Below are 23,927 nucleotides of genomic sequence, written 5' to 3'. Positions count from 1 at the left end.
AATCCGACCTACAGTGCTAATTACAACCCACAGTAGATTTTCTCAAGGGTAGAGGAACAAGCTTCCAATTATATCACTAGAGTGATGGTAAAACAAACATCTCTTCAATCACAATTTCTTGCTGCCAGTCTGGATGAGAGAACAGAAACAGATGAAAATGATGACACAGAGCGAAATGAGATGGTGATAGGCGATGATAACTCAAACAAGTATAACTAGGATTATGATTACAAGTAGAACATATACTTTTTGAGTAGCAATAGAATTGCGCGATATAGGGAGCCAATGTATAAGGGCTTAAATTTCTCTTTTGTATTTTTGTCTATTTATGATTATGCCCCCGTAGTTATGCATCTAGTTGATGCTTTTTTCAATGAAACACCTTACTGAATTAAAAAAAAGAAAGAACTGTGTGAGAGAGACAAGTTTGCAAAGGCAAAGAATCTTGATCCGGATGTGAACAATGTTATCAAAAGCAAAGAGTGCAAAAAAGCTCTAAGGTTTGTTGAGGCTTTAAGCGCAAAACAGAAATAAATCGTGCTTTAAAGAAAAAAAGCACAAGGCAGAAAAAAAATACAAATATATATGTTTAGTTCAATTCTAATAATTATAGGCATGAATGACAAATATATAAACAAAGAAATTGAAAAAAATTATGATAAAGTGAAATATCAATTGTTTAGTGTTGCCTCTTTAAAAGAGGCTTATGACAAGGAAAAATATGCCTGAGAACCTTGGGGAGGACGACACTGAAGGCACACATTAAGCGATGTGAAGTGCTCAACACGTTTTGAGCTTCTTTTCAGGGCTTAAGCGCTCCTTTGACAACACTAGATGTGAATCATCTGAACTGGATGAAGACTGCAATCAATGATTACAAGTCAGGAATGGTGGAGCTTAGTGGAGTTTTAAACGGTGGAACTGTTGGTTTTAAAGTTGTATGTGTTGGAGCTGTAGTAATGGGAGAATGTGGATGGGAGATAATGGAAAAATCTCCAAAAATTGATCGGTAAAACCTCAAAAATGTCTAGATGTTCAAAAGTCGAGAGTGTGATGTAGGGTTGAGTCTAAAAAAAGGTAACATCTCAGTAGGTACTGCCATAGAATGTCAAGAAATGGCTCACACACTCGGCATGTGAAGAATCTGTCTCCGGAAATAGTAGGTTTTGATCGGTGTATGTAGGTGCATGAGATCTTTATGTGTTACCATTTCAATTTCGTTTAATGGTAACAACATAATCTGTATCATTTGAAATTACTTAGTTATTCTTTGCATTATATTTGTGTTTCCATGTATATAGATTGCTGTAGTGACTCTGTGAATGTGCCTTCTGAATTAATTTGTTGGAATTATTCAAAAACACAGCCTGTTTCATATGTCTTTCATGTGCTATACTTGTTGCAGGGACTTCGAACCCATCAGGCTACTAGGTCTGCAGTTCCTTGGACGACTGCTGGTTGGTCTTCCGTTGGAGAAGAAAGGATCAAAATTTTTCAGTATTGCTGTTGGCAGATCTAAATCTCTTCTAGAGGGCCCTAGGAAAGTTAGTTCAAGGACACAGCCCATTTTCTCAGTTATATCTGACAGACTGTTCAAATTTCCTCAGACAGATCTCTTATGTGCGACATTATTTGATGTTCTGCTTGGAGGTGCCAGCCCTAAACAGGTGATGCATGTCAATTGGTGCTCTTGTTTTTCTTTTCCAAAGAACAGTCTCACTTACCAAGTCCATGCCGCTATACCATGTACTAGCTGCTGGTTGCGTTGTAAAGTTTGCTTTATTTGATTAGTTATTCAATAGTGTGTGCACATGCAGAAGCTCATTGAACTATTTGGATATTTCGTTTCAGGTTCTACAGAAGCATAATCAACTTGACCGTCAAAAAAGTAGCAAAAGTAGCTCTCAGTTTTTCCTTCCTCAGATTTTAGCCATTATTTTCAGATTTTTGTCTGGTTGCAAGGATGCTCCTACAAGAATAAAAATTATTAGCGATCTACTTGATCTTCTCGATTCAAATACTACAAACATTGAAGCTCTAATGGTAGAAATCTGATCTTACTGCTTTAGAATTGCTCCCTTCTTTATCTTTTTTTTATCAGGCATAATGACTTTTCATTGCTTGAACATTGTTGTTTAGGAACACGGTTGGAATGCATGGCTGGATGCCTCGGTGAAGCTTAATGCATTGAAAAACTACAAATTGGAGTCGAAAATTAATGATGACACTGAAACGAGTGAGCAAAATCTATTGAGGAGTTTCTACTGTGTTGTTCTTTGTCATTATATGCATTCTATAAAAGGTGGCTGGCAACACTTGGAGGAGACTGTGAACTTTCTCCTTGTACAATGTGAACAAGTGTGTCCTTACCTCTACTTTGTGACACAATCCTTTTACAGCTTGAGTTTTGTTGTCAATGATTTGACTGTTGCAAGCTTTTGTTCCTAGGGTGGCATTTCTTATAGGCACTTTCTTCGTGATCTGTACGAGGACTTAGTCCGCAAGTTGTTAGACTTATCTGCAGTGGAGAATGTTCTCATCACTCAGCCTTGTCGAGACAACATGCTGTATCTTTTGAAACTTGTTGATGAGATGCTTCTTTCTGAAATGAAGTTTAATCTTCCGGTACACGTCTTGCTTTGTATTCTAGCTTCTCTACCCATTTATTTATCTCTATTCTCGTTCACCTAAAATTAACTGCTATTATTGCTAAATGCATAAGGGATTATTGTAATTATTTTCTTATCCTCCACACTGTACCCATTATTGCCCAGTCCACAAGCCACTTGCACAGATTCTTGGTATTATTCCCAAATCATATATGTCATAATAAGTTAATGCAAGTTGTTAAGGTGGATGGACTATGGAGGACTAGGAACATTGGAAACTCTGTTTGGGCGTGGTTTGTGTTTCAGGTGGGAACGGAAGCAAGATTAGTTTTTGGGCGCATAAATGGTGCAGGGAGATCGAGTTAAAAGAAGCCTTTCCTAATTTATATCGTGTTTCATGCCAAAGAGAGATGACAGTCCAACAAATTTGTAGGTTTCATGAGGGTGTGATCCATTGGGATATTTCTGTTTGAAACCCAGCATCACTGTTGGCTCAATATAAGATGGCACTTGTTGGTAGAGAACATGGGATCATTTTAATGAAATGGAGGCTTTATGAATTTGTTTAATAGAAGTGGAATGTGGTTTTTGTTGTTCCATTTCTTGTTACAAGTGTGTTAAACTTTATTTTTCTCTACTTGCCACAGTATCCAGCCAGCAACACAGAATTTTCTTCAGAGTTTTTAGAACTAGAACAGCTGAAAGACCTTGGTTCTGCTTTACTTGATGCCCTCCAAGGAGAACCTGATGAGAAGCTATCAAGGTACTGCAGATATAGTTTTTTTTTATAGGAACCTGATGTTGCAGCAGTTTATTAATGGTTTCCCTTGTCAAATTGATGAAGTTACGCAGCATTTCCACTGCTTTCATTTCTGTAAAAGCTAAGACTGTTGCTTTCTTTCCAGGAGTCATGTTTTCAAGCTGCCTGACACTAATGAAGTTGAGAAAATTGACGATGAGTGGTGGAATTTATGTGACAATATTTGGAGTGCTATTAGTGAGATGAATGGCAAGGGACCAAGCAAGATGTTACCCAGGTCCTCACAGTCAGTTGCACCATCACTTAGCCAAAGAGCCCGTGGCTTGGTAGAATCACTGAATATACCAGCTGCAGAAATGGCTGCAGTTGTTGTATCTGGGGGAATTAGCAATGCTTTGGCTGGAAAACCCAACAAGCCTGTTGATAAGGCTATGCTTTTAAGAGGGGAAAAGTGTCCAAGAATTGTATTTCGGTTGATTATTCTATATCTTTGTAAATCATCGCTTGAACGAGCATCTCGATGTGTACAACAGATTATCCCTCTTTTACCTTGCCTTCTGACTGCTGATGATGAGCAAAGCAAGAGCCGCTTGCAGCTTTTTATTTGGTAATTTTTCTTAATTCATTCATTCTTCCTATGTCTCTTAAATCATGTAGCACCGTCTGACTTCTCATTTATATTGACACAAGATATAACATTCAATTCAACACATGTTCAGGGCATTACTTGCAGTTAGGTCTCATTATGGGGCACTGGATGATGGGGCTAGATTTCATGTTATAGCTCACATAATTCGGGAAACTGTCAATTGCGGGAAACTTATGCTAGCTACAAGTATAGTGAGCAGAGAAGATTCTGTAGAATCAGGGAGCAGTACTAAAGAGGGAAGCACCATTCACAATCTGATTCAAAAGGATCGTGTGCTTTCTGCGGTGCGTCTTGGAATAGTTAACCTTGTCCTATGTCACTTAATATTTTGCACTTTTCAGAAAATAATTTTATTATATGCATGTTTTCCATTGCCATTAGGGCATTTTGGTGAGTACATGCATGAAAATTGTGAATTTCTGTTATTTCTCCCATCATGACCACTTCATAGTCTATGAAATCTTGTCCCATTTTTATGTAGTCTACCTGATTTATTTTTTTATATCTCTGATTCCCTGGGTTGGGTTGTAGTTGATGTTTTCAGATTCCATTTATGTATTTTGTTCCCAGGGGCTGCCATGCTTGCTGTTTTGTTACCAATAGACTGTTGTCTAACCTTTTGTCAAATGAAAACTTAATAAGTTATTGATAAAAGGGGACAAAATCCCTATATCCAAATTCTATACATAAAGGAGAGGCACTTACAAATGAGTGTGGTTTTCTACAGAGAACAAATAATCAACAAAGGACCATATATTCTCCAAATATGTAGAGAAAACAAAGTCAGAGGAATGAGCAATAATAACATATAATAAGTTGGGATACTGGATTTTGAGAAGTCCGAATGCTGGATAACTCCTAATTAATTTCTCTTTGCCGTCCTACTAATCTCTTCTCAAGTCTCTCAATTGCTGTTTACGTTATTGCTTGGCCTTTATGAGACACCCCAAAGGGGTAAATCTAAATAGGTTATTGAAGGAGGACACTTTTCAGATGAGGGCTGCTGCCGGGTACTAAACATTGCTCACCTTATCCTGTGGAATCATTCAACATATTTTTAGGATTATTATTTAGTCTTAGACTAATTGAAACAATTAGAATGTGTTTCCTCATTCGAAGGAGCTGATCCTCCTCAACCCTGGTATAACAAGTGTGTTGTCAGCGAATAACAAATGAGGCACCTGAATGTTTGCTAAAACCTCCATGAAAGAACTTTCAATAACTACTTTATCCTTCGTTTTGCCGAGTACCTCAGTAACCAAAATGAACAGCTATTATTCTTTAGAACTTATCTGTTGACGACTTCTGTTCTAACACTTAAAATGTTGGGGCTTAATGAAACAGTAAGTTCCCCGTCTATGTTAATCTAACATTGGAAGGGCAGTATGTGGTTATAATTTTCTATTTCATGAGCTTGTTTGCAGAGTTCTATTTTTCTTTTTTTCTTTTTTTCTTTTCCAATTTTGTTTCTTCACTTATACCTAGTGAAATTTCGTTCAATCCTGTCCAGTTTGCTGATGAAGTAAAATATGTCAAGAGTTCAACAGCAGATAGGACCACACAGTTGCATGAGCTTCGTGTGAGGTTGGATGAAACGACAATCACAGACTCCAACCAAAAGAAAGCTTTTGAAGATGAAATACAGAGTAGTTTAAATGTCATTCTTGCCTCTGATGACAACAGAAGGAGTTCTTTCCAACTAGCATATGATGAGCAGCAGCAAATTGTTGCTGTGAGTATACAAAATATTGTCACTGGTTTGTTGCTTCTCTCATGCTTTCCACATCGAGCTTTTCCTGACAATCCTTCTTTTTTTGTTGCTCTTATAGGGCAAGTGGATTCACACTTTTCGCTCTCTTATTGATGAAAGGGGTCCTTGGTCAGCTGATCCTTTCCCAAACAGCACATTAACACACTGGAAACTTGATAAAACAGAGGACACATGGCGTCGCCGACAGAAGTTGAGAAGGAATTATCATTTTGATGAAAAACTTTGTCGTCCTACCTCTACCACACCTAGTATTGAGGTTCTTAATCCTTCCAATGATGCCAAATCTGGTTTTGCGGCACATATTCCAGAGCAAATGAAGAGGTTCTTGCTGAAAGGAATTAGGAGGATTACTGATGAGGGTCCATCTGAATTGAATGAAAGCGAGAGCGAGCTTAGTGGGCAAAAGCCTGGCTCCGAAGACTTGTCCGATAGACAGTATTTGGAGGTCGTAAAAGAAAGTGGTGATCTGAAGGACATCGCTAAGGAAGACTTAGATTGCTCCTCCACCCAGATGGAATCAGAGGATAGTGAGGTACATATTTACCTCTATATCTAAATAGAGAAAACAACTAATTCAGTATTTCTCATGCTTGGATTTATTTTCAGGTTCTCATGTCAGTCCCCTGTGTCCTTGTTACACCAAAGAGAAAGTTAGCTGGACATTTAGCAGTGAAAAAGAAATTTTTGCATTTCTTTGGTGAATTTCTTGTCGAAGGTACAGGAGGGTCATCTGTTTTCAGAAACTTTGACTCTTCTGGTAAGTTTGATATCAACAAGTCGGAACAGTTAGGGGGGCTCCAAAATCACAAATATCTCAAGTGGCCCATGAGTTATGATTTAGATAACGAGAGAGGGAGAGCCATTAATAGCATTGGTGCTGTCAATAATGACGAGCATCAAAAGCATCCTAACAACATAAATCGGCACAGGAGATGGACAATCTTCAAGGTACTGGAGCTGAAGCTTTTCTGTATGATTTAGTCTCATATTCTTTATCCAAAATGTTATCCTCTCCAACATTTCTCATTGTAGGTAAAGGCTGTCCATTGGACTAGATATTTGCTAAGATATACAGCGATTGAAATTTTCTTCAGTGATTCCACTGCTCCTGTATTTTTTAACTTTGCTTCAAAAAAGGATGCCAAAGACGTTGGAAGCTTAATAGTTCTAAACAGAAACGAAAGTATGTTTCCCAAGGGTTACAGGGACAAGGCTGGAGTTATTTCTTTTGTGGACAGACGTGTGGCATTGGAGATGGCAGAAAATGCTAGAGAACGCTGGAAGAGGAGGGAGATAACAAACTTTGAGTATTTGATGGCTCTGAACACTCTAGCTGGGAGATCTTACAATGATCTGACCCAGTATCCCGTGTTCCCTTGGATTCTGGCTGATTATTCCTCGGAAACTCTTGATTTTAACAAATCTTCTACCTTTAGGGATCTATCAAAACCTGTTGGAGCACTGGATGCTAAAAGGTTCGAGGTTAGTCAGTACTTGTTTGTTAACTAATTTCACATATAGTGTATAGCTCTCTCTGTTTGTGATGCAATCTCAGTTGAACTTTGCAGGTTTTTGAGGATAGATATCGCAGCTTCTCTGACCCTGATATTCCCAGGTAATATTTGAATTTACATTTTGGTATGTCCTCCAAAACTTTACCTTTGATACGTTACATGATGTACAATCATTCTTGATTTCAACAGTTTCTACTACGGTTCTCATTACTCGAGCATGGGAATTGTGCTGTTTTACCTCCTGAGACTGGAACCTTTTACAGCCCTCCACCGTAATCTTCAGGTAGTTGGAGATTGCTCATCTATTGACCACTGGTTTCACTAGTTATAGTTGAAGTCGTCTAATTCTGTAGTGATTTGTCCAGCTGGTACGGTTGAGTTTGATTGTGTGTGATTTTGCGTCTTCTACCCAGACCAAAGTTTTTAAGACTAATAAAACTTGTTGTCTTCTTTGTTTTCTCAATTTGTAGGGTGGAAAATTCGATCACGCTGACCGGCTTTTTCATAGCATTGGAGGAACATATCGGAATTGCCTTTCTAATACAAGTGATGTGAAAGAGTTGATTCCTGAATTCTTTTACATGCCAGAATTTCTGATCAACTCAAACTCATATCATTTTGGTGTCAAACAAGATGGAGAACCAATAGGTGATATTTGCCTACCTCCATGGGCTAAGGTATGCTCCTAGAGCTTATTTAAACTGAAAATGCTAGTTTAAGCTCTTCATTGCCATATGATGTATGTTTATATCCTACTTGAGTGGGAAAATGTGAAAGAATACCTAAGAAAGGGAAGCAGGAGCAAACTATAAGAGGTTCTTTATGCCTATAAATGGAATCCAGCCTAACACAGATGATTTCTATTGCATGTTTATGTGGCCTGTCAGATACAACAAGCTCTTCTGATAGGCAGGGATTGGAATAATTTACATGACCTTATTTGAAGATTCAAATGCCTCACCATTTCAAAAAGGATTTAAATCTTCAAATTTGAGCAACCAACGTATGAATGGCATAGTACATGTGTTTAATAATTGAATTTATAGGTAAGAGCAAGGTTAACCAAAAGAGTTTCTCTGATAATATGTGAGAGTTTAAGCATCCAACTCAAAATCTTAAAATAGTGGGTGGGGTAGTTTAGGACTTGATGCCTATTACCTTGTTGGATGCACATATAGTGTACAGCTCTCTCTGTTTGTGATGCAATCTGAGTTGACCTACTAGAACTTTGACAAATAATCAAACCAAAATACGGTGCAGATTGCTCAAATAATCGAAGTTCTAATAGTATGCACCCAACTCATTCTTGTTTTCAACAGTTTCTACTATGGTTCACACATGGAACACTGTATTGGCATGCATTAGAGTATGGGAAAAGAACTGTAGATGGCTTAAAAACAAGGTTGTTGCAGTGCATAGACTAAAATGCAAATGCTTATTCACTTGGATTTTTTGGGCAAAATGAAAGATGTATCTGATACAGACTTGTGATATGAAATTTCCCAGTTCCCTCCTGGCACAAATTGATTGGCTCCATTTTCACTTGTATATAAGTGGGCGTTCTAGTGATCTTCTTTACTATTTAGTGTATACAATGTTTAGAAACTAATTTCAAATGCATGTAGGGTTGTCCTGAGGAATTTGTTAGTAAGAACAGAGAGGCCCTTGAAAGTGAATATGTGAGCTCAAATCTACATCAATGGATTGATTTGGTATTTGGTTACAAGCAGCGGGGAAAGCCTGCAGTTGAGGTATAGGGAGTTCGCTTTCACTTCAAATAATTCTTGAACCAGTTGCTGGTTTTGAATTTACTGAATTTTGAAGATATTGTCATACAGGCAGCAAATATTTTTTACTATTTGACATATGAAGATGCTGTGGATCTGGATACCATGGATGATGAATTGCAAAGGTCTGCCATAGAAGATCAAATTGCCAACTTTGGTCAAACACCAATTCAACTTTTCCGGAAGAAACATCCTAGAAGAGGACCTCCGATTCCAATTGCTCATCCTCTACGATTTGCCCCTGGTTCTATTAACCTAATGTCAATGGCTTCATGCGCAAGCAGTTGTCCGTCAGCTACTCTGTATGTTAATGTGCTGGACTCAAACATTGTCCTTGTGAACCAGGGCCTCAGCATGTCTGTTAAGACATGGGTGACCACCCAATTGCAGTCCGGTGGGAACTTTACCTTCTCTAGCTCACAGGTAAGTTTTAGTGCAATAACAAGTCAAAGATTATGATTAGCTAGTCAACCTTGAAGTCATTTTTAACTTTCTTGCAGGATCCTTTTTTCGGGATTGGTTCTGATATCCTTCCTCCTCGGAAAATTGGGAGTCCTCTGGCTGAAAATATCGAGCTTGGAGCACAATGCTTTGGAACATTATCAACACCATCTGAAAGTTTTTTGATAACATGTGGTACCTGTGAAAACAGCTTTCAGGTTATTTCGCTAACTGATGGAAGAATGGTACAGAGCATTAGACAACATAAAGATGTTGTGAGCTGCATTTCAGGTAATTTTCATGATTGAAAGATGTGACAGCTTGTGGTTAGAGCTTCTAGCTAACAAATCTACACACTTCATTGATTATCTGGAAAAATGAAGACTGAATTTAGATAATTCTTGTGATATAGTAATTAAATGAACGGAACTGATAGGATCAACTTGAACTGACTTGAGCGCTCCAGAGAATCCATTTGTTGTGCAAGGATGCAAAGTACAAATCTTGTTATCCATTTAAAATTGTTTGCGAACAGCAGACCTCTTGACTGTTTGGTGCTCGATGCTCATTGTGTCTTTCTGTTGAATATTGGTGCCAGGCAACATGTCAAAATGTTTTTTTTTCTTTTGTAAATGGTGAAGTTGTATACTCAGCATCAAGGATATGCTGGAGACCTCACATGTCAAAAAATGTTAAATAAATAATCGTGCAGCAGGTATTTTGCTTGGTACTCCTGGTTCTTGATACTCTTGCTTAGCTCTTACTATTTTTTGTTTCATAGAGAAAAAGCAAACACAGAAAGTATGGGCTTCTCATTCAATAGCTGAAAATTATTTTGAGTTCTGGGAAAAGTGCAGGAAACAACTGAAAAGCTGTTTCTGAAGTTTTATCAGCACATTTTGTCATCTCTGCCAAGCCTCTTGATTTACCACTTAAATCTTCTTTCACAACGCAAAGACCTTCTAGCGTTAGCCTCCACCCCGCATCTATGTTAAATTATATTGATCCACAGAGAGAGGATACTCGTGAGCTTTCTAAAAAGTGAAATTTAATATTTTGGGAACTAGGACTTCAAATCAAGAAGGCAAAGCTTTCATCACACCTGATTACAGTAATTATGTACTTATATTACAATGTTTATTTGCTTATAGTGTTGTGAATCAGTTTGGAACTAAGAATTTGTCTACCAGTAACAATAAATACTCTTACATGGTTTGAGTATCTGTGTGAGAATAGGCCATGTTTTTATGCCAAATTTGAGGGTGGGGTGGTGTTTCCTGTCATGTCGATACAGTTAATTGACAACTTTTTGACGTTGAAGAATACCAAAATATCAGATACTTGTGGTTCAACCTAGGCAAAGAGGAACAATAAATGTGTAGTAGAGCTGTAACAATTGAAGGCGGTGTTCAGTTTCAAAATAAAATAAAATGAAAGTGGTGTATTTCTCTGTGCATTTTTTTTTTTGTTTATTCCCTCTTGAGAGGCGATAGGAATGGTCCCAGATGAGGGACAATATTCATTACTACGAGGAGGATGGGGCACAATTCTGAAACCTTTTTTTCCTTTTTCGTCTTTCCATGGCTTCCTATAGGAATGGTCACAGATGAGGGACAATAATCATTACCATGGTTGAAATGTTAACTTGGTATCTCTTTGTTTTATGACTTTTAGATCTTCATAGACTGTTTAGGATGAATACTATCAGAGAATAAGCATGCACTGGCCTCGATATTTGATGCAAGTCTTCAGAGTTTTCCATAAGCATCCTACCCATCTAAAAAGAAAAAGGGGAAACAGTGTTGATGATTTTTGGATTTTGTTAGCTCCCTGATATTAGCATAGGTATAGTTTTGCAGCTAGCCTTTTGCTGTTGACAGGTTTTTTTTTTTTTTCCACACTTTTAGCTGCTTCTAGGAATTGTACTGGAGCTAGCCTTTTGACCCCTTATGTAATTGGGCTTCTTTCATTTTTCGCCCGTCAGCCGAACTTAGTTACGGCCACTAGCCCAAATATCCAAAACCTATACATTGATCATGTATATTATACTTAAATACACAAAATCTTTACATTTGGTAACTATTTTGTAAATTAGATCTCCCTGCATCTTCTTGATGCCTTAACTAAGGCAATTTACTTCATAAAAAAGGAATAAGAAACCCTCTTTTGTTTTGTTTCTTTAAATATCCTGTCTTTTGTAGACAACCATATTTTGGGATAGGTTCTCTGCTTCTTTGGTATGCTTCCTGTATGCAGCAGTTTTCTTCTCCCAACATTAATAAAATTGTTTACTTTATCAAAATGTACTGCCTGGTTACAGCACTGGCAAGACATATTTCTTAGTTATTCTATATTTTACAGTAATGCTAAGTTCTAAACCATTTTTGATTGTTGCAGTTACATCTGATGGAAGCATCCTGGCTACTGGAAGTTTCGACACAACAGTAATGATCTGGGAGATTGTTCGCATCAGAACCTCTGAAAAGCGAGTAAAGCACACTCAAGCAGAGGTTCCTCGGAAAGATTGTATCATTGCTGAAGCCCCTTTCCATATTTTGTGTGGTCATGATGACGTTATTACGTGCTTGTATGCAAGTATTGAGCTTGATATAGTTATAAGTGGATCAAAAGATGGAACTTGTGTTTTCCATACGCTACGGGATGGGAGATACGTTAGATCCCTACGACATCCATCTGGCAGTCCACTGTCAAAGCTTGTTGCATCACGTCATGGAAGGATTGTTCTTTATTCTGATGATGATCTTAGTTTGCACCTCTACTCTATAAATGGCAAACACATTTCATCTTCTGAATCCAATGGCCGCCTAAACTGTCTTGAACTCAGTAGCTGCGGAGAGTTCTTGGCTTGTGCTGGAGATCAAGGGCTGATCATCGTACGCTCTATGAACTCACTTGAGATTGTGGGGAAGTACAATGGTATTGGGAAAATAGTAACTTCACTAACTGTGACACCGGAAGAATGCTTTATAGCCGGGACTAAGGATGGAAGTCTTCTTGTTTATTCAATAGAAAACCCTCAACTTCGTAAAACTAGCATTCCGAGGAATTCAAAATCCAAAGCTTCTATGACATAGTGAATTTGCTGTTCTGGGCTGTGGTGTAAATTTAACAATACCATCACTGGAAGTGATGCTGAATTGAGGTATGCTTCTATGTCTTTCATGGAGAAAAGTTCATATGGTTTGATGTGTCATTACTGACTGTTGTTAGCTCCTGGCAGTTAGCTGTGAAGTATTGAGTACATTTCCTGATCCTTTCCTTTTTATTTCCACTTGTTAAGCTATTGTTGCTTTTGTACCCAAGATCCTGAACTATGCCAAGTGAAGCATCCTACCTTCTTGTATCCCAGTTCTTAAGTGCAGTACCGAGTACTGGTTATTATTTTACTCTTGTTGGCTAATCTAAGCATCAGTTTCCCAGATGTTTGGATTTTGTTGTCTTGTAATAACCTTCTTGGTTCATTTCTATTGGCATTCAGGGTGAAATGAAGCATAATTATGTCATCAAAAAGACACGAGCTATATTATGGAGTACGAGTACCTGATTGGTGTTTCATTTTTGAAGAGGAAAATATGGATGTTTCTTCAGTAGCTATTATAGCAGTGCCCTCAAATCGCTGTATCCATGACAGGATTTTTCGAGCCTCAACCTGTAGAAAGATAAAGAATGGCAGAATATAGCACCATCCAAACATGATGTGTTTGTGATATTCAGCTACTTGTGGATGCAGTTGCCACCACCTAGTGTACAGCATTTTGTGCACATTTTCCTTGTATGAGAGGCCTCAAATGTTGTATCAAGCGATAACTGTAATTAAACCGCGTTGAAAATTAGCACCTTGTGATTGTGATCATTGGGTGTTTAGCCCCAAATGATTTTTGTATAGATGGGCTTAACACCCTTATAAGGAAAACCATATAAGTACTATTAAATGAAAATTTCATTGTGATTTCCCTTTTCTGTCTCCACTTTTGTTAAGCTTTTTCATTCATTTATTAGCATGATTTTGAGCCTGTATTTCTTCCTCTTCTAGTTGAAATTTTCTTATATAAGCAAGTGAAGCTTACCCTATTTATTTATTTATTTTATATTTTTTGGTTTATGTATAATTTTTATATTACATTGTGGGATCAAGGGGAAGGGATATAAAAGCTTAGATTACTACTACTGAAAGCTTAATTACCTTATTACTAGTGAACTACTGTTTACAGCCATACTTATGAACAGTGAAATAAATTTGTGAACTTAGACCCAGTTAGTAACTCACATAGTTCCAGTCTTCTTTAATCTCACTGTTAAATACTTTAAAAACAAATTAGAATGTAGGGAGCGTTTTAAATTCCCCATTTTGATGCCAAGTATTTTCTTGGAGCTCCTTCCAAAGAGGTTGGGATTAGATTTTCAATTTGATGTGTTCTAGTCATATAGCATCTTCACGGAGAATTCAATTGCCGTGTTGAAGACAGCGAGATGGTCATTACACTATCAATCTGAGATGGTTCGAGCATGTTAAGAGAAGGAGGAGGTAGGGAAGCATGAAAATCGAGGATAAGGATGAATAATTAATTGATAGTAGAGTGATTTCTCTCTACCCGGTGGTAGAACAGGGTTCTAGTTTGGAGCAACTCCGTGCTCTCTTACCAATGTTATTATTATTACGCATTTATGCTAATGTCCTCTTACTTTGGTTATCAATATTATTTCTATTGTCTTATTTTTCTTTCTTCAGTATTTCATCATAGCATTTTACTCATATTTTTTTACAAACATATCCTCTAACACAATTTTTCTTGAACCAAAGATTTCTTGAAAACAAACTTTCTAACCTACAAAGGTCCCACTAACCTATAAATATGTGAATTCAGAAATATCCTTCATTTCATCTTTCAAAATCTTCAAAATAAAAAAAATAAAAAGGTTCTTTTCCCTTTTCAGTTCAAAAAGTACTTTTTAACAGATAATTCGTTTTCCTATTTTCTTGTATAAATCACACAATTTTTATGTTCAAACTAACTCACATGTTAGTTGAACCATTTCTAATGCATTTTCTTTGGCACATACAGGGGTAGGGGTAGGGGTGGGGATGGGGGGAGCCATACCAAAGTTTTCAACTCACAAATACTCATGTTGTATTATATTAAATTAATCTTATTAGTGATAATACCTCACTTATGAAATTACTTTTTAAGATCCCGATTCTCACTATTTTCGTTTTCTAAGTCACGTCTTAACCTCCTTAGAGAACTCTTGAATGCAAGAAACTCATGTTCCCTTCCAAGGTTCGTTTTCAAGGGGAGCTAGGACCAGGATGTTGTTTCCACTTACCTCTTTGTTTTTCCGCTTTGCTAATATTACCCTCTAATGCTTCATTAATGTTCCTCCCTATTTCGTTTGAACTGAATTACATCCACCCTAGAATTCATCAAGGTGTATGATTGCCCTTGGTTTTTTTTTTTTAAAAAAGTATTATGCCAATTTATTTCAATAATTTAATCATATCAACCTATACATTTGCAAAAATCTTAATTCCCAATGGAAAACATTAACTCAATCAATTTTTTCATAGAAGATAAGTTTATAACAAATAATATCAAGAGAAGGTGCTACCTCATTCCTGCTTCAAGGAAACTATGACTCTTTCATAATTAGCAACAGCACAAAGATTGTTCAATAAATATGGAAATGGTACCCTCATTATAAAACTACAGAATGGTTTGAAGAAGCTTTATTCCTGCCAGGAATCATAAATAGAAAGTTGAAAAATCTCGCCATACGCCACAAGCAGTTGAGTAACTTGCAAACCACGCACCTCAATCGCCCTGCTGTGTGAATTAAACGAACTTACAAGTACAATAAACTTAAGCTTTTTCCACCTATTTTTTTTGTGGTTTTCGGCCATTTCTAGCAAAAGATTCTTTGCTCTGCTAGCTTGTCATCCCTACGGATGATTCTGCCTTGGTGAAGTTAGACCATTGGCAAACACATTTGAATAGGACCTGGTAAGGTATGCAAAATTGGAAACCGGAGGTAGAGCAGGGATCCTTTCCCCCTTGCTCAAAACCTCTTGCAAATCGAGCCTCTGCAAGGCCAACACAGACCTGGACTCCTTCCATATAAAAGCAAGCATTTTATCATGGATTACAAAGAGTGAACCAGGTTTTGAACCAGGATATCGAAAACCATACCCGTTAGCAATACCTTCACCCATAAAAGCATGCTTAACATCTACAGGGTTGGAATCATGCCCATCGGTGCACCAAGGAAATGGATCATTCGAAGGCTCTTCAATATTTACTATAAACATAGCTGAGCCATTAGGATGCAAAACATAATGTGTACCTTCTAATATCTTGGTCGCAATAAGTAGCTTCTGACCTTGGGACTCCTCATAAGACAACAAAAGAAGAAACAATGCTTTTCCGGGCTTATCATCAGAAGGCCTCCCCGGGGGCCAACCAAAAGTCCCTCCCCATACACCAGCATATTCTTGGCCCACTTCTGGTGCCCGCATAGGCAACTTGTACAGAGCATATTTACTTTCGTGCATATTTGGCCAAGCACGATAAGAGGATAACTTCACAGTTGAAGCATGTAATGTCAGCCCTATTGCATCACCTGGCTGCAAGAACTCGTGAAGCTGGGCATGCTTACTTCCGTGGCCAGAGGAATTCTTTCCAAGGAGATCACGTTTGCCATTGATAGAGTTTGACTTCTTGAGTATATATTTTAGACTGTGTTTAACATATCCAGCCAGTGACTTCCGACTCCGACTCTCATGATCAGTAGCAGTTTGTGATGCATGACAGCCACTTATCAGATCAAGACTCTGTCTGAACTCACTCAATCCAACAGGAGAAGGATGCAAAGGCAACTCAGAACCAGCCTTCCAGACAGTAAAACCGCCACCACCATCGTACATTTGCATAAAGAGCAATCTCCTTTCATACAAGAGTTTCATATTCTCTCGTAAATCAGCCTCCTCTCTTCTCAAACGAGGAAATAATATGGCATCTTTAGCATCTGGCAGCGTTTGACGAACTTGGTTAGTAACTGTGTCAAGCAACTTTCTCCTATCAGCAAATGCAAGCCTGCCAAAGGGCACTGTTGTTGCACGCTGTTCCGTTACCTTCTCTGACACAGAAACCCCACTATTGGATCTGCATATCTTCCGTGATGCCTCATTCTCTGAAGGATGAATAAAACTCTTGCTGTGGAACAACTTACCCCCACTTGTGTACTGCTGAGGCTCAACCTCTAACATAAGCACATTGCAAGTCCTCTCGACCTTCTTGAGCGAACCAGGATAAACATAGTCAGTTCCATTCTCCCTACCATGAAGGAAAAATGCAGCAGAACCCTCAAAATCAGAAATGACTTCAAATACAGGCGACCACAAAATTGGACTGTCTTCAAGGCCTAATGGACCGAGTTCTTGGGGAATAATCCGACAACCAACTGCGGAGATAAAACCAGGCATAACATAAACAACATTGCCGAGTTCAGGATTTTGATGAACCCAAATACCAAGCAAAGGCTTTATGCTTACAAGGAAGTGACAAAGCGCCTTGTAGGAACAAACTCCCTTTCGCCATTCAATAACGTCCCGATAAGGAACCACCCCAAACATTTCACATTGCGATAGCCAAACCTTCTCAGAGGCAGCTAAATCATGCAAGTTTCTACAGCATAAACCAAGATTACATACATCCCTTGGTGAAAGTGATCTACTTACTATCGCAAACACGTCATCAGGCAGTGATAAAAGGAAGCTAGATCCACAAACTTCAGGCAACATAGTAGTAGTAGTTGTACCACTTCCGCACATCTCAATTGGGATTCAAGATTTTGCTATAACTTCCCAATTCCTAAAAAATCCTACAGAATGACCTGCCAAACAGCCCATCAAAACTCAATTACATAATCATTCACAAAGAACCCTACTTTCTTAAATTGGGATTCAAGATTTTGCTATAACTTCCCAAATTCATTAGAAAATACTACAGAATGATCTGCCAAACAGTCATCAAAAACTCAATTACTCAAGAGGGGTAATCATTCACAAAGAACCCTACTTTCTTAAATTGGGATTCAAGATTTTGCTTTTAACTTCCCAAATTCATTAAAGAAAAAAACTACAAAATGATTTGCCAAACGGCCCATCAAAGCTCAATTACTCAAGAGGGGTAATCATTCACATAGAAACCTACTTTCTTAAATTTAGATTCAAGAATTTGCTATAACTTCCGAAAAAAAAAAAAAAAAAAAAAAAAAAAAACTACAGAATGATCAGCATCAAAACTCAATTACTCAAGAGGGAAAGAACCCTAACTTTCTTGATTTGGGATTCAAGATTTTGCAGCAAAAACTTGATCAAGTTAAAGATATACAGAAATTGGGTAAAAGCACAAGAAAGGGGTTATAAAGCAAAGCAAGATCTAACAACCCATACAGAAAAACAGCAAGAAAATCTTACTTTGTCATTTGGTTCCCACAGAATCCCACCCACTGAGAAATGAAATCAACTTTCCTATGCAAAATTGCTAAAGTCCCAATTTAGATTGATGTGAATCTTGGACTTGGTGAGAGTCATCAGTCGTCCACCAACCAAAACTGAATGAACAACTCGTTTTTATTCCTGTCAAAGCCCATTAATGATGATGAAGAATGTGAGGTTTCTTGAAAGAGACAAATAAGCAGCTTTTTTGGAATGGTATTTTAACAAAGGGATGTGACTCTGAATAATTGAAAGTCCATGATTAGTTGATTACAAATCATTTATATCAAATAAAAATATATTCAACAACTAGTCAAATTTTATTTATAATAAACTTATCCTATAAATTATACTCTTAAGTAGGTAATAATTACCTCGTAAATTATATTAGTAATAGATTGCTGAGGAATTTAAGAAAGAAGACTTTTGTATTATTGAAGACTAGAAAATTTTGCTTGATTCCTACTTAATTATTTTATAAATGGATGCTGCTCTACTTATTTAAAAGAGATAATATGTAATAATAATTATTAGACAAGTCTCCTATATTTACAAATAAGTCATTCTTATTTCTACATAACTAGAAGATCCCAAGGACCTTTCATACAAATCCGTGAAATTCTAAGATCTTCAATGATAAATCTCCACATATCTCTAGAATCTTCCACTATAGACTAGCTTTCTTCCTATGTAAGCTTTCCATATCAATAACTGTATGCCAAATAATGCCTAATTGACATGATGATATGGCGGATCATGACACTCCATCCACTTTTGCGACCGAATGGATTCACAAAATAACAATATCTTCTTCATTTGAAATTGTGATTTTTTTCCGCTCAAAATCTATGCAATGACTAGTTATGCTTCCATCAATTTTAGATTTATGTACAAGTTTAGGGGTGTTCACAGGTCGATTTGGATCAGTTATTGGTCAAAACCAAACCAACTTATTTTTTTTTAAAATTATCAAAACCAAACCAAATCGAATCTAATATATCGATTTCGGTTCGGTTATACAATTATTAATCATAGACAAAAATAAAAGAAATAATTCATTCAAAACGTGAAAAAGTGACAACAATCCATTCAAAACGAAAAATAGTTAGAATGATTGGCATTACATAACTTTCAATCATTGAATTTACTATGAATAAATCTTCACAATTCATTATTTTGGCTTAGAAGGAAGAGACATTGACATTTCAATCTCATAAAGAATTGTCAGACACTCATATACATAAACCAATAAGATAAATATTCTCACCTTGAGCATTTTTGCTTTCATAAGTAAATTATAAATAAATTTTGATGAAAACACATGTAAGAAAATTGTTTTTTAAAATAATATATTATGTATGTATAATAATAAAATATATGTATATAATTTGTCGATTTCAGTTCGATTTTTTTCGAACTAAACCACACCAATCCAAATACTATTGATTTTTACAATTACGTTCTATTACTTCTTAATTTGATCTAATTTACTTCAATTTATCTTTTTACAGATCCCTACAATGTTGAATGAGATGGTTGTTCCCTCTTATGGGGGAATGGACGCCCCAAAAATTAGAGGTGTGACCAGGGCCGACTCAACAAGATTGGGGGCCTAAAGCCAAACCTTAAAGAGGGGGCGTAATTTTATTTTTTTTAAAAAAAATATTAATCATGTATATATCTATTTAAAATCTATTTTTCTTGCCTTTTTAGATGTGAAATCATTAATTACTGTTTTCTAATCGATTTATTTTAGTAATTCCTTTTCAATTGATAATATAGCTAATGCATTCAATCTCACATTGTTGATCTCAGATAAGATTTTATCAATTTTAGTTTCGAAAAACTTCTTTCGGCCGAGGCAATAGTCACAGGAATTGTTAACATTATTCTATAAGCAATTTATGCATTAGGAAAAGAATCAAGTCTTTTTATTTGATGGAGTATTTTCATTAAATCATAATCTTCTACTTGTATTATTTCTCTTAATAATAACTAAAACAAGAATATATATACTTACTAACTAAGAATATTAACAATAACAAAAGTTCACGAAAAATTATAAAATAAAGTTAGAATAATAAAACCTGGCTCACGAATTCGATAAGTTGATATAATAATGTTGAAATAGTGTTGCGTTTTTTCAATAGAATGATTGCTTGTTGCACTTCTTAAGATTTTGAAGAAGACACTCAAAAGCAAATTTTGTTCTTTTTTAACTTGTAAGCAACATAAATCTTTTTTTTAGAAGAGAGTTCAATATTGAAAATAAAAATAATAAAATGGAGAATAAAAAAGATGAGTATAAGGTAAATAATAATATAAGGTCAAATTTTTAGGAGATAAATAAGGAAACACAATTTCCCACTTAAGGAAATTATTTTCAAAAAATGTTTCATTCCCTTAGAAAAGTGGTGAAAACTAACAACTATTTTGTTTTTTTTCTATACTTCTTACATGTTTTTTTTAATTTAAAAATACATATAATTTTAAGTAATATGTATAAGTATATTTATTTAAATTGGGGGCCCCAAAAATATGAGGCCCCAAGCGATGACTTTAGTGGCCTAGTGGTTAAGACGGCCCTAGGTGTGACATCCACCTTTAGGACCATCTAGTTCCTCGTATTCATGAATTCATGTAACATATAATAGTGCACCAGATACTTCAACCAGAATTGAACACATGAGTCTCACGATCCGCTTTTTCCATGATCTCTTTTGTCTGCTTAGCCGAACTACTTGAACTCAAGTCATTCGCTTCCTTATAATTAAGTCATATCCATACTAAAAGAGCTAAATCAGATGATGACTAGATTCATTCCGTAGCATGGGATTTTGTAGCAGCAAAAATGTTGACCCTACTATCCGTTTTTCAGTCAAAAATTCAGATTGCGACATACCACCAAGACTAGATATATTATCCTCCATCTCAACAATCAAGTGGGGTGGTTGGGGATTGCAAGGGTCCATAATAACTGGTCAATAAAAAAGTCTCTATTAATACGTAAGCAACGAAATACAATTGTTCGTTAAAGTAGTGGATATTGGCCATCTAGTGATACTATGATACCAAGAAACCCAAGTCAACCATTGTTTCAACCAATTAAGGATAACAGTCAGCTCAAAGATTTCTCACTCTCCATCGAATACCAAATCTTTTGGAAAGATTTGTATATGCTTAGGCTTTACAGCCTCACAAAGATAATTACTATTTTCGCTTTCAAATAAGGATTGAAGGGATAACCCCTTCAAATCCAAAATTCAAGAGGTAATGGATGTAGCATTGGTATTGGATTTATATATCGTTAGGTTGTGTCATGTCAAATCTGCTCCCTTTTCTTCTGTTGCAGAAAAGAGATCCCATCCCCTCGTTTTTAAAAAATGATGAATATAAAGTTTGGGAGGATGCAAGTACTATGAATTCTCGGACACCCAATCAGGTTGCTTTCCAAGGTCTCGCTGGTGTTGCCTGCATGTCGTGATATGCCTTGAGATGGAAATCTCAAGTCCCCCTTCCAGTGGGGAACCGACTCCTTGATCGTCGCTCTGATGCGTTTGACTCGTCCTCTAGGTACATTTGGAAGGTGGAGTTCAGTAACCCAGTCCAGTGACCGAGGAGAGGTTGAGAAGAATACAATGATTGGAATGGTCTGAAAGTCGCTATAGAAGACTGAATGCGTCTTGGTTAACCTAGTCCATTATTCAGATAGATGTGTGCCTGTATTATTTATAATAAGAGAAAACCTCACTCCAAGTAGTGAAATGGAGTAACAAATGGGAATTCATTCGTTAGGAGAGAAGGCAAGATTTTCCCTTTGATCCTTTTAAGAAGGAGCAGCATACCTGAATATACCTTTCATCAAGAGAATACCAGTCGTCCAGCTTAGAAACTGTAGCTGTCGGAAAAGGGGAATTTTAATTAAGAAAGAAGAGTAATTGCAGATTTGTGATCAATAGATTACGAAGAAGAAGAAATAAAATTATGTATGATGAACTTGAGCCGAGTCACAAAAAAAAGTTATGATGAGCTGGAAAAGAGGTTTGGTAATGACGATCTTGTGCCAAGATCTAATTCTAGTTTTTTCTTATGTAGTGGATTAGTCTTTTTTATTTTTTTCTACCTTCTTGCTCTACATTCTTGCTTGCAGCTCTTCTATCTGTCTTTATATCTGTTAATGGTAAGGCTCTTTCCCTGAGGGTTGGGCTGCTCCGAAGCACTTTGGAAGCAGTTTTCTTACTAATTTCACAGCCGGTCATTTAGGGGTTCGACAGAACCCAATAACTTTGGCTTAGATGCTGTATTTGTGATTAAAATTATAGTTAAAAGATGTTGATATAATTTATCTAGAACTCAATCAGTTACCTTCTCTAAATTTCAGAACGGAAAATCTAGCTCCGTCTGGTGAGCCCTGGTTCACAAGAACCAGTGGCGAATTTATGTGTAAAAATTGGGTCACCCGAACCCGTGGTCCTCCGACTAAACTCCATATATTACTTGTATAATTATTAAAGAACATATTAAATAAACACTTGTTGAACCCGTTCTTAAAGTTGCTGGATGGTTCACTGGTTTGACAGCCAGATTTTAACACCAAGGTCCTGAGTTCAATCCCAGCCAGCCACAATTCACTTCTATTTTTTTTAGTAACTAATAACACTCGTTTTTTCCAAAAAAAAAAAATGAAATTCTAAAGCAATGGTGCACCCGTTTTCTTGAAATCCTGGATTCGCCTCTGACAAGAACAATTTTTGAATTCAGCACATCACATGAGTAGTTGAATCCATGGACAATAAGTTAATAGAGAGAAGGTTAATACAATCAAATAGGATCAGATGAGCAATTGGAATCGGAGGTCAGATGAAAAGTTGTATTGGTGTTTGATCAATCATGACTTTCGCTATCCACATTCACAGCACCTTCATATATCAAATAATAAAACAACACATTTAGCATGAATATAGACTATAGTTAATATGTAAACACAACACAAAAATAACCTGAGAATAATTTAAAACTTTGTGATCATTGGGCAAAATTGGAGAAACATAATTTTTTAGTAACTAAATATTTATAGTACCAAGTAAGAAATCTCTACCATGTCCCAAAGAGCAGAGGAGAGCATAATATTAATACCTGTCAACAAAAACAAATTAAAAACTCTCAGGTAAAAAATTGACCACAAACTATTAAAAAAAATTCAACCATCACAGCTTTTTCTTTGAATAACTGGCCAGAATTCGATCAGCTTCCTTCTTAGTTTTTCCACTAGAAATACTTCGTGACACTTTGTTTACATAACGCATTGCACGAATTCGAGCCCTTCCATGGTTAATTTTTCGTCCAGCCTCTTTGTGTTTTCTACCAGCCATTCTTTGAGCATTATGCGCAGCAATCCTAGCCAATCTTAGTTCCTCCTTTTCGACGAAATCATAACGTTCAGCAGCAGCAGCAGCAGCACGCTCTCTTGCCTCTGCCTCTGCTCTTGCCTTAAGATCGAGATCTGATATCGTAATCTTTCGAGTACTATCAAATAACTTCCTATTTTTTTCATCCTTGAGAATATCGTAAGAAGTCTTGAGCTTTCGAAAATTCTCATGAGCATTCGGATCATCCGGCCTCTTGTCTGGATGCAACTCTAATGCTTTTTTTCGATAGGCTTTCGATATTTCCTGCTGAGAAAGCTTGGCACCTTGTTCACCGGATGGTAAATCCAATACAACATAATGATCAACTTCAGTAATATCCATGTTTTTTATGAAGAACCCTAAAATATGTATCTAAACTTAATTTCTATGTGATTAAACAGAACAACGTACCCTATTTATAGACTTGAATCCTAATATTGTATGGTTAATTAAGAGAATTTTTGTCAAATTTA

The 23,927-nt window shown here is 36.6% G+C and overlaps 3 protein-coding genes across 8 annotated transcripts in view; 1 reads left to right on the top strand and 2 right to left on the bottom strand.

Annotated features, from left to right (window-relative positions):
- Positions 1 to 13,506, top strand: part of LOC125856808 (BEACH domain-containing protein B) — a 39,723-nt gene extending 26,217 nt beyond the window's left edge. For 4 of the 6 annotated variants that reach the window (XR_007445566.1, XR_007445564.1, XR_007445565.1 and 1 more), the window contains 19 exons: positions 1,406 to 1,667; positions 1,852 to 2,043; positions 2,140 to 2,358; positions 2,449 to 2,625; positions 3,257 to 3,372; positions 3,515 to 3,976; positions 4,089 to 4,302; positions 5,529 to 5,750; positions 5,848 to 6,321; positions 6,396 to 6,737; positions 6,822 to 7,271; positions 7,358 to 7,404; positions 7,493 to 7,586; positions 7,774 to 7,980; positions 8,929 to 9,054; positions 9,142 to 9,513; positions 9,591 to 9,822; positions 11,929 to 12,694; positions 13,031 to 13,506. Coding sequence is in view for 2 of the 6 variants with exons in the window: in XM_049536443.1 (XP_049392400.1) it covers positions 1,406 to 1,667; positions 1,852 to 2,043; positions 2,140 to 2,358; positions 2,449 to 2,625; positions 3,257 to 3,372; positions 3,515 to 3,976; positions 4,089 to 4,302; positions 5,529 to 5,750; positions 5,848 to 6,321; positions 6,396 to 6,737; positions 6,822 to 7,271; positions 7,358 to 7,404; positions 7,493 to 7,586; positions 7,774 to 7,980; positions 8,929 to 9,054; positions 9,142 to 9,513; positions 9,591 to 9,822; positions 11,929 to 12,626 (4,906 nt within the window). In the remaining 4 variants the exon portion in view is untranslated. Of the gene's footprint in view, positions 1 to 1,405; positions 1,668 to 1,851; positions 2,044 to 2,139; positions 2,359 to 2,448; positions 2,626 to 3,256; positions 3,373 to 3,514; positions 3,977 to 4,088; positions 4,303 to 5,528; positions 5,751 to 5,847; positions 6,322 to 6,395; positions 6,738 to 6,821; positions 7,272 to 7,357; positions 7,405 to 7,492; positions 7,587 to 7,773; positions 7,981 to 8,928; positions 9,055 to 9,141; positions 9,514 to 9,590; positions 9,823 to 11,928; positions 12,696 to 13,030 lie in introns of those variants that run through there. The other 2 variants (XM_049536443.1, XM_049536444.1) reach the window with 2 other exon arrangements.
- A 1,583-nt stretch (positions 13,507 to 15,089) lies between these two features.
- On the bottom strand, positions 15,090 to 18,284 carry LOC125854825 (F-box protein At5g39450-like). The gene is made up of 2 exons (XM_049534411.1): positions 18,026 to 18,284; positions 15,090 to 17,439 (listed from the first exon to the last, which is right to left on the bottom strand). The coding sequence occupies exon 2, from the start codon at positions 17,375 to 17,377 to the stop codon at positions 15,491 to 15,493; it is 1,887 nt and encodes a 628-aa protein (XP_049390368.1). The 5' UTR covers positions 17,378 to 17,439; positions 18,026 to 18,284; the 3' UTR covers positions 15,090 to 15,490.
- A 4,119-nt stretch (positions 18,285 to 22,403) lies between these two features.
- LOC125854781 (uncharacterized) lies at positions 22,404 to 23,796 on the bottom strand. The gene is made up of 3 exons (XM_049534363.1): positions 23,277 to 23,796; positions 23,127 to 23,182; positions 22,404 to 22,457 (listed from the first exon to the last, which is right to left on the bottom strand). Exons 1-3 carry the CDS (start codon positions 23,794 to 23,796, stop codon positions 22,404 to 22,406), a joined length of 630 nt encoding a protein of 209 aa, XP_049390320.1.
- Between the last annotated feature and the right edge of the window lie 131 nt (positions 23,797 to 23,927).

Source organism: Solanum stenotomum, chromosome 2 (assembly GCF_019186545.1).
Source record: "Solanum stenotomum isolate F172 chromosome 2, ASM1918654v1, whole genome shotgun sequence".
Taxonomy (NCBI): domain Eukaryota; kingdom Viridiplantae; phylum Streptophyta; class Magnoliopsida; order Solanales; family Solanaceae; genus Solanum; species Solanum stenotomum.
Note: the sequence above shows the minus strand (reverse complement) of the source record. Positions and strands in the feature narration are given on the sequence as shown.

What these genes read in the sequence shown, in the direction of transcription:
- LOC125854825 (XM_049534411.1), bottom strand. Translation starts at nt 17,377, where the DNA reads ATGTGCGGAAGTGGTACAACTACTACTACTATGTTGCCTGAAGTTTGT.
- LOC125854781 (XM_049534363.1), bottom strand. Translation starts at nt 23,796, where the DNA reads ATGGATATTACTGAAGTTGATCATTATGTTGTATTGGATTTACCATCC. An exon ending in AGCTGATCGAATTCTGGCCA is followed by an intron (nt 23,183 to 23,276) that starts GTTATTCAAAGA and finishes TTTTGTTGACAG; the next exon opens with GTATTAATATTATGCTCTCC. An exon ending in TGGTAGAGATTTCTTACTTG is followed by an intron (nt 22,458 to 23,126) that starts GTACTATAAATA and finishes CTTGTGAACCAG; the next exon opens with GGCTCACCAGACGGAGCTAG.